This window comes from Medicago sativa, chromosome 4, assembly GCF_051527215.1.
Source record: "Medicago sativa cultivar Bolivia chromosome 4, Bolivia_mono, whole genome shotgun sequence".
Lineage (NCBI taxonomy): Eukaryota > Viridiplantae > Streptophyta > Magnoliopsida > Fabales > Fabaceae > Medicago > Medicago sativa.
Window position 1 is genome coordinate 99,314,349 of NC_140752.1, and position 10,124 is coordinate 99,324,472.

Consider the following 10,124-nt stretch of genomic DNA (forward strand, 5'->3'; position numbering starts at 1 on the left):
TGAAATTTTTTAATTTGCATGATCCATGATCTTTATTTTGTTTAATTATGTTGAAATTATTATTGTTGTTTAACATTGTCGTATTATGTTGTTAAAATTGTTGTGATTTAATGGCAAACTTATTTTCTCTTGTGTTCTAATCACGCTCAAATTACATATTCCAAAATATCCACAATGTTTCAGATTTTATAATCTAAACTGGAGCAAAATGAAAATTTTGGAAGACACGTGAGAGATAAGTAGGATACGAAAGAAATTTTCTAACAAGTATCCTAAATGTTAATCAGGTTCTCTCTGAAATCATGGTTAAATGTATGGACACGACTCTGGATTCAAAGCCTTTACACTAGAAATCGCCTCTCTATATATAAAACGCTATTCTGTTGCACGTACAAGTAAAACATATTAGAATATAAACAAACTTGTTTTCATTACATTAAACGACCACTGGAAGTAGATTGTATACCCACTACAGTCCACGTGGAAGATCAATGGTTCTCTCTCCAGCCAGTGTTTCATCTGAGCCATGACTGTATAGAATAACAAGTACAAATCAGTAAAATTAATGTATAGAAGTTATGACAATGAAATTAATCATCAGATATTTACCTTAGATAACTCAAAGCTGACATTCTGTAGAGACAGGTAAAGACCAAGACATGCAACCCGATTGTATAAAAGAATGCAAAAGTTCGGGCATACCTGTAAAGCATAATTTTAATCAAATAATATTATGACACACTCATTGAGTTCTAAACATTTAAAAAACGAAACAATATCTGGAGACCCATAAACACGCTTTTTTATTTCCTTTGGAGTGCCATAAACGATATAAAAAAATTCCATTTAGAAGGATGTATCAATGAATTGCAAGAACTAAAAAAGGCAGAAGCATACTTGTTACCGAGAAGAAATCGTCCGCTGCTGAGTGTGATTCTGTCCCTGAATCCCAACTCCTTGTATCTTTGATCTCTTTCCTATTACATGCATGACAGATAAGTCAGTAAATAACAAGAATTGAATGATATTTGATAGAAAATAAAGAACGCATTTCAAACCAATTGCCTCCTTATCTGGCTTTCTCCCAACTCTCTACTCTGCTCCATACTCTCCGTGTAAGGTAAAGAGGAAGAGAGGGGAGATTTAAACAATAATTCGTCATCAAGATAGTAGTACCAGTTTTTTATTGATTTGACAAGAGCTACTAACATGTATATTTATGAATGGAAGTTCAGTCTTTGTTTCCAGAGCTGATTACTAGATATATTAGTGTTTTCTGATCTCATTAGTAAGACACTAGACACCTTATAGTTTAGATATAAATTATTTTGCAAGCAAAAACAGTTGTGAAGACTGAAGACAAGCTGTCAATAACATCCTCGAGCTTCAAATAGGTAGAAGATTCTCATGAAGATCATAATGTATGACTTAAGTTATCTTGGAAATATATTTTCTGACACAAATTTTATAGACTTTGAATGTGGTGCTAAATATTTTAGACAAAAATTAATGTGGCACAAAATACAAACTTAAAAAGATGTGCTTATAAAAATAAAATGCTTCACTTAGGGGAAGCAATTATGTGAAGAAAATGGCCCACCTTTTTTGAGAATGCAGCAAAAGGATTTATATCTTCCTCGTATATCTTCTTGTATTTTGATTCAACATCTGATGTGAAACCACTTTCAAGATCTTCTGCATACTGAGCATAAAATCACAAACAATATCACCAATTGAAGATAAAAACTAGATTATGGAGGGCAAAAAATATTGAAGAAACTGCATGACGTTAATTTACAACACCTTCTTAGAACCCCTGGAAACCACTTTCTCAACATTATAGTCTTGGACATAACGAATCTTCCCGTACAGTTTAACATTATCTGCTTTAGTCTTTTCTAGTTCCGCTGTTAATACCCCAATTTTCTCCTTCAACTGCCTTATTTCCTGTTAAATGTGAAAAATTCACCCATGTCCACCGTCATATTAAAATAAAAAATTTGATGGAAATAATGTCAAATAGAAAGGAGTAAGAAGAAAAGAGCGTCCTATACCAATATTAACTATAAACATACCTCTTCTGTCTCTCTCAAGCGTGTCCTAAATCGATCTCTCTGACTGCATATTACTTTAAGCATCGAGCTTTGATCTTGATCTAAGGCATGCCTTTGATCCATATTCTGATGATGCAGAAGCAAACAATCTTAAAATTCAAATGATGTAGATTGTAGGTAGATGTTTCACCACAGGGTTATAATTGCATCAGTTAACACTTTACAGAAATGCAATATAATGCAGAATAAAATTTCCAATGCATAAACAGTCGCAACAAAATTATACGGTACAAGAATAAAATTCTCAATGCTTCCCAAGATAATTAATGAAAACTAATTAGGTTTTATAGGGAAAAACAGTAATAAAACACCAATGGGATACAGCATATCTTCAGTTGATGAAATTATGATATTTGGTTTCTATGCTTCACAAATAAGTACACCACGGTATGAAAAGCATATTGGAAAAAGGAATTCACCTCAGACACCTCACTCCGATTAGCCTCTGATAGATCCCAGTCATCAAGGAAAGTTCCTTTATGATCTTTGGAACTGGAATTATATCCCTGCGTCAGTAGAGCAGCTAGTGATTAATAAATAAAATACTTCGGAGGAAAATAAAGAGGTTCATCTTCTATTAGTGATTGATATGGTAATAGAGGTTTCAATAGTAATTGTTCCAAACCTTGGATATATCATCTTCCAACTTTTGTATCAGTTTTTGTTGTTCATTAACCTTAGCTGAAAGTTCTGCCACCTTCTGCTCGGCTGTTTCGAGTGAAGATGTTTTTTCAGAAAGTTTGACCTGAAAACAGTAGAACTACATCTGAAAAATAATAGATATAATACCTATAGATCATATCAAGGAACAGTCTTATAAAGCAAATAACATGGTTCTTGATCCCATAACATGTTCAAATACACAAGATACAGGCGCACTAATAGTCCATGGCTTCTTGGGAAGCTACACCAAATATAGTCAAAATTATGTGAGTTGATTGATTCTACTCATCATTAGTTTCTTAAAAATATTGTGGATGGCATCAGATGCCTCATTACTATAAATCAATGATCATACCTTCAACTGTGTTAGCTCGTGTTCCATTTTTCGGTTCTTATCAAGAAGTAGAGATTCCATCTTGCTCATCTCCTCCCCACTTGTGGCCACTTCCCAGTCTTCAGCCTCAATTGAATTATAACCCACTGCCTGAATGTATGACCATGAGTTAGATGGATAGTGCAGAGCTCGATACCCAAAAGAAGATGTTACATAAAATTCCATTTGAAATGAAGAGTATAATCACCTGCAAAATTTTTACTTTCTTGCGCAAATCATCAACTATTTTTTCAGTTGGTCTTGCCTGAAGCTCTTTCTTCATTGCCACAATAGAAGCCTCCTATATCAAGAGAAAGCATAACAGAAAAAGTTAGAGCACAGCACATCTTAAACACACACAAATACCAGGACTAGAAGTCATACGTAGACTGCATTATAACTGTTTATTTTTTTTAGTTAGAGAAGACCTTACTTCTGGTTAGGATTTAGGACATCAAACACTGAACGCACAAGAAAAAACACCGTCATGCATTTTTGCATCTCAAATAAGAGCAACAAATAAATTCTCATCTGCCCAAAAGTAAATTTCACTAAGATCCTTCAAGCTAAAAGCCCAGTACGAATAGAAATTTCACTATGCTTTCTATATATTAGGTTTTATGTTGGGGAGAGCGGACGTAGAAACTTCATACTTGCTATGAAGACAGATGGAGCAATATTGGGAACTCAAAAGACCTACACATGGTTTTTATTGATTTGGAAAAGACGTATGATAATATCTCGAGAGGTGTTATGGAAGGTCTTACAATACAATAGTTCCGGCTGCTTACGTTCAAGTAATCAAATAGATGTGCAAGTGGGCTATGACTAGTGTGAGAGCATAAGGTGAAAAAATAGGATAGTTCCCTATAACCATAGGCATGCACCAAGTTTCAAATGAGGCACACAAAGTTAGCAACAGGCATAAATTACAGATTAGAGGTGAAAATTCAATACTATACAATATTAAAAGTCTCGTGTATAAAGCTTGGATGTTGTTGATGTAAATGGACTGCCACTAGCATTGCATCTGATTTGGGACTGTTCAACAGTCCAAACAAACCCAAAATATATGGGATCAAAATTTTTGGGTGATCACAATCTTCGGTTCAAACATCAGCAGAAACTGCTAATTTGAATATATTCTAATAATAAATTACAATAGTCCTTTTCAAAAAACAATCAGATAAAAATAGATAAAGGAAAATAAAGAGGCAGGACTTAATAAATTGAAATATCGGATGAATTTAGTCTACTTTGGAAAACAGAAACCTCACCTTTTCATTAAGCATTGCAGTGAATTTTTTCACATCATTAATGTGTTCTTCACGTTCATTTGATAAGGTTGTTTCAATATTGTGTAGCTCCATGTTCAATTCAGAGATTAACTTCTCTTTGGCAATTAAAGAATTCTCAAGTGCATTATTTGAGTCTAAATTATCACTGCAAAAACACAAACAGTAATATAAGACTATTGCCCAATTAAAGAAGAAACAGAGAGAAAAAAAAAGGGTGGTGTTAATGAGAAGTGTGCATATATAGATAGGAAGGCAAATGGACAGAAACAATTTGACTAGCCTTGTACCACAGAAAATTTATGGTGTATTCGTCACAAAGAGTTGATCATATAGAGTCTAGTCAAATAAACATATAGCAGAAAGACCAATTGAAACTAAGAGAAAACATTGAGAAAGAGCTTATCCAAATAATCTTTTTCAAAAACTTGGTCTTCAGTAATACACAAGGGCATCATTTAATCCATGAGTCCAACCACACCAAGTGGAAACATATTTTTATTGTCATTGTGTAGTGTGATATTTGCTCATCACCAAAAATTGGCTTGAATTCATTTGGAGCTTAGAACACATCCATTACTTAGCTGACAATACTTCAACGAGGAAAGAAAGATTGATAAATCGGGGTGCCTAAATGATGACTAATTTGTATGTGTCTCTTAGATTATGAGAAGATTTGTGATAATATGTTTTGGCAAAATATGAATATCTGCTGAGGTATTTCGGAACCAGCAATAGGAACTTTACTTGGTTTGAATAAAAGTAGGTAACTGATGGTATATGTGGTACTATTTATATTGCCCAAGGCAATATAATTTTTTTTCAGCAAGCCACTCCCATAAATTGTACTCAGATTTTTTCCAACAATTATTTTTGGTAGGAAAATGAGACAGAAACTTTGGAGGAAATAAAGATTGGAATATGCATTAAAAATTAAAATGATGCTAGAGATGCTCAGCAAGGTTATATTGAATTCTTAAACTCAAACTATAATGTTTCTTTACATAGAATTTGCAAGATAAAACGAATCATTTTCATTTTAGAAATCACAATGTGCTATACAGCTATAGCACATAGCTGCAAGTTATTTGTGTTGTGTTTACTTTGGGTGACATTATAATTTATCTAAAAAGAAAAAAAGACAAGGACTAACTTACCTCTTCTTAGTTTCAGAATCTTCATTTGCTGTTTGCAACTGAGATCGAAGTACCCCCTGCATGTACAACAAAGCATCAACATTCAACAGAAGTAGAACAAACAGCATAGCAGAATAGTAGTAACTTGATACTGAGTTATTTATTTCACTCAATTAGTGGGATAAAAACACATAATATTGTTTTTGCAGGAATCAATAATAACTGTTCGATATATTACAATTATTATCTGTCTCTTTATATAACTATTTCACAAAATTAAGAAACATGGTTAACTTAGTTAGCGACGTTAAATCTGTTAAAAAAGTTGTATATTTTTTTCATTCAGAATTAATCTTGAAACTAGTGGGACTCATCATCTCACTCTTTTAGCCTAATTAATTTGCATTGCTATTCATCACCCGCCTCTTTCCTCAATCATCACAAGAGAGAGAGAGAGAGAGAGAGAGAGATGATGAAGTAATTAAGGGTATTTTGGTATAAAAAAAAGTAATTAATACAAGACAGTTTGGAAGGAGACTTATAAAAAGGGACAAACAATTTCTCAAAAGCTTCCTATAAAAAAAGATGGTGGTAGTATAATCTTATTGCTTATGTCTATGGGCGGAAAGAATATTATCACTGATACAAAACAATACAGGTAAAGGGATAACAAGTGAATAATCACACCTTCTCTCTCTCCAAACCAAGAAGCATTGTTTGTGCTCGTTCAACTTCATCCATCAGGAGATTGGCCTCTGCTTGCTTAGCTGCCCTCTCTTCCTCTGAAAATATCATTTACGTGAGATCATTTTCAATATTGAATATTCTTTGTGATTCATAATTTCAAAATGAAGAAAGAGAAGGCATAGTGCTGAAGTCAGAATGCATTTGTAATATAAATAATTGATGTTACAGATTCAAGCAATAAGTGTATGCCCAGATTTGAAAACTATTTGATTACCAGACTGAGCACGGAGTTCAAACAACTGGTTTTGTGCAAGTTCGTGCAATTTCTTCATATTTGAAACACTTTCTTTAGCACTCTGCAGCTGGTCCTGTAGTAATTGTTCCCTGCAAACAATAGAGGAATCAATAGTCTTGGTAAGCAATAATAACTTAGAGAAGGATGATTCCAATACTGTAGTCAACGTATGAAGCTAGATCAGAAAACAAATGATATCTAAATTCAATGTTCTTGTCCAGTAAGCAAGACGATACCTTTCTTTTAAAATTTCTAATGTTTTCTGGTTCTCCTCTGCTAGATTGCGATGCTTAATCTCCACAATTTCTTTTACTTTCTCTTCCATCTATTACAAGTTTAAATGTCAAATAGAAATCAGTGGCTTAATCTCTAGAAATCAAACAGAGACTATGATATATTATGCAATAGTGTGTGCCAATACACCATAACATAAGTATTAACAACCTGTTGCTCTAATTGCCTACTTCGCTCTTCAAGTCTTCGTATTGTGGCCTGTTGATTCTTCAAGTGAGTTGCCTCTGTTCTAAATTCCTCAAGCTCAACTTTCATTTTCCGGTTCTCAGATTCTAGCTCGGACAGCTTGAGATCTTGCTCCTATACAAACAAATATACAATTAAATGAAAAAGTAAATAGCTTGGAAGAAGCATGCAAGTAAGATGTTCGCAGATGCACAGAAGTTTCATATATAACTGTGCAAGCATGCTAAGAAGAAAATTCTTGGAAACAAATAAAAGGATCCTAAACCGGTGTCTATAATCCTGTAAAAGCCCACCACGTATCACCATTAACTAGAATATGTAGATAACCATAAACAAATAGACGACAGTTAATATTTAGGAGAAAGACATCATATGATTTGAGAAGTATGAAATTTCCTATAGCACCTTTAGGATGATCACAAGTTTCACAAAGTATATCTGGTAGTTTCATTGGATGTAGCTGCCAGGTGTTGGCACAGGAATAGAAATTGCTCAACATTAGGGTGGCAAGAAGCTGGGGTGAGACATATGGCATTACACATGCCTATTAAGCAGTGATTCATGGGATGGTTATATGGAATTTGATGGTCACACTCACGATACACGTGCTAGAGGAATGATTGAAATTGTCAAGTGAAGGCCTTTTAAGGACTTTCATTCCAGTTATACCTCGTAGACAAGGGCCTGCAAATGCAATTAATTTCTGAACTCTTCATTAATTATCACACCATACGGCATGATAGAATGCTTATATTTGTATTCCTCTCCCTCAGCCTCCCTTTTCTTGATCTACACAGATCATTTACATTTTACATTCATCTAAACATATGTACATCTAAATGGTACATGAATCACATCAAATGACCATAAAAAATCTCCCGCAATTTAAAAGAATTGAGTCAATAATTTAGATATGACAAATATACATTCATACCCATCTCATCTCATGGACATATATATTCAATACACCAATACAAACGTAAGTTCTTAAATCTATTATCATTAACATACGAAAAATTGAAAACAAAAAATGCATTAAGATTGACAGGTATATTTTTACTGCAAGTTAGTGTCATGGAGAATATTATGTAGTGCTGGAACTCACAGCAACTGAGGCAAGAGCTGGATAAGGATCTGGAGCTTCATACAGCTTTTGATAGATGTTAAGGAAAGCATTTTCTCCAAACTTTGCTCTTTTTGTAAGATTATCAACCTCTTCCTGATACCCCTTAAGCAAGGCATTAAACAAACTTGACTTATCCTCGGGTGAAGCTTTCTTGAAATCTGTATACATTATAATTCGTGACCTTTCATGCTAGATCAAGTAGCCAAAATTTGGAAATAACAGTGAAAGTATATGCATACTTCTAGTGCTCTCTGCAAGCTTCCGCCTATTTTTCTGACTGTTTTCTTGGTTTTCTGCAATTCGAAGCCCTTGTTCATCTAACACAGATTTCTCCTTCTCTAAGTCAAAATCTGAAAGGGAGAAAAAATAAATTATTGCACCTATATGCTTTCCCTTTCACTTTTGTTAGTACAGAAACACTAATTCAAATATTTAGACCATTTATTAAATCAGGTTCAAAAATCACAAAAATCATATTTCATACAAAAGTAAATCCTCCCATTTCATAATTTTTTTTACAGGATCACTAATTCCATTCATTTCAATGAAATTCTCTTTGGTTCTAAAGTTGAAGTCCCTTCATTACTTAAAAATTTTACTAAAGATCTGCATAATGCAGATTTCTTCGAAATAAAAATAACAAATCACACTGCATTTGGCACACAAGTGAGTGCATGTAAGTAGGGGTGGTCGTGGTGCGGTTTGGATCGGTTTTGAGAGAAAACAATCCGATCCAATTTTTATTTAAGTAAGCTTGATCACGATGCTTGGAGGATCCAATTTTGAAGTAATGCATCAATTCGAGGTGACTTAGAACTAATTTATAGAATTACAGTAAAATTGAATATTGAACACTTGATTATTCTGTATTCGAGCTAAACCGAAGCAAAAATAACAGTAGAAAATAAATCATACAAAAAATTAAATAATAGAAATTAAGTATGGCATTGAAATTGAATTGAATCAGACCTTTCCAGAAAGCGGAGACGACGGAGATCGGAGAGTTGGTTGTGTCCCTCTCCGATCCACTTGGCGGAGACTCCATTTTCTGTTACCGATGAATGAATAACAAATACTTCAACTTTGTTCAATGAATTCAAGTGTTAATTAATCGCTACGAGATTTCACCAAATCGGAATGAAAACAACCATGTCTTCTCTCTGTTAAGAAAAATCGATCTACCGAACCATTTCTGGGAGTTACTATATGCACCTCTTAGTTTTTGCTTATTTTCTTTTTTCCCATTTCTTTTCAAAACTATTTGTGTTCTAAAATTTTATTAATTTTAATGAGAAAAAGGATAGCTCCTAAAAAAACAGAGAAAAAGGATATGTCAATTAAGCTAGTATTACAAAAATATTTTACACTGTCTCATTTCTTTATGAATACCCGAGAAAAGACAGACACTCACGTGTCCGTTTTTCTGTTTTTCTATTGCACTAACGTTTGAATATTATCAACACTATTTTTTTTTATGAAATTTTGATTTTGATTAAAACTAAAAATGTAAATTTTTGTTATTTTCAAGTCATAACAAATCAAAATCAAACTAATCATAATCATCTATTTCAATGACACCCACGATATTAAAAAAAATATAATCTAATTTTTTTTGTCAGAAATCTAAATATTTTTTAATGATACAAACGACAATCTCTATTATAGAAAAAATTGTTTAAGGGTATAATTGAAATAATAAAAAGGTAAGTATAAATATACTCATCTAATTTGTTACAATTTTTAAATGATAAAGGGAAAAAACCAGACATATAGGCCTGTTTGAAATAGTTTTTGTTTTCAGTTTTTGAAATATACAAGTCCTCTTTTCACAATAGTTATCCTTTTACATGTTTTAGTTTTTTAGTCCCAAAACTAAAAAATTCAAAACAGTTTCCAAAACTGTAATTTTAAAAATAGTTTAGCAAACAAGTTTTAAATTTTCAAGTTTTTTAAAA

The 10,124-nt window shown here is 33.0% G+C and overlaps 1 protein-coding gene across 1 annotated transcript; it reads right to left on the reverse strand.

The window, feature by feature from the left end:
- Window positions 1-340: 340 nt before the first annotated feature.
- On the reverse strand, window positions 341-9,349 carry LOC146934596 (protein CASP). The gene is made up of 19 exons (XM_085706500.1): window positions 9,139-9,349; window positions 8,409-8,519; window positions 8,149-8,327; window positions 7,008-7,157; window positions 6,800-6,888; window positions 6,543-6,652; window positions 6,269-6,363; window positions 5,603-5,658; window positions 4,428-4,593; window positions 3,359-3,451; window positions 3,133-3,261; window positions 2,740-2,859; window positions 2,534-2,620; window positions 2,076-2,180; window positions 1,804-1,947; window positions 1,601-1,702; window positions 898-977; window positions 610-702; window positions 341-530 (listed from the first exon to the last, which is right to left on the reverse strand). The coding sequence occupies exons 1-19, from the start codon at window positions 9,212-9,214 to the stop codon at window positions 470-472; spliced, it is 2,046 nt and encodes a 681-aa protein (XP_085562626.1). The 5' UTR covers window positions 9,215-9,349; the 3' UTR covers window positions 341-469.
- Window positions 9,350-10,124: the final 775 nt, after the last annotated feature.

What these genes read in the sequence shown, in the direction of transcription:
- LOC146934596 (XM_085706500.1), bottom strand. Translation starts at nt 9,214, where the DNA reads ATGGAGTCTCCGCCAAGTGGATCGGAGAGGGACACAACCAACTCTCCG. An exon ending in TTGGTTTGGAGAGAGAGAAG is followed by an intron (nt 5,659 to 6,268) that starts GTGTGATTATTC and finishes TTGTACATGCAG; the next exon opens with GGGGTACTTCGATCTCAGTT. An exon ending in CGATTTCTTCTCGGTAACAA is followed by an intron (nt 703 to 897) that starts GTATGCTTCTGC and finishes TATGCTTTACAG; the next exon opens with GTATGCCCGAACTTTTGCAT.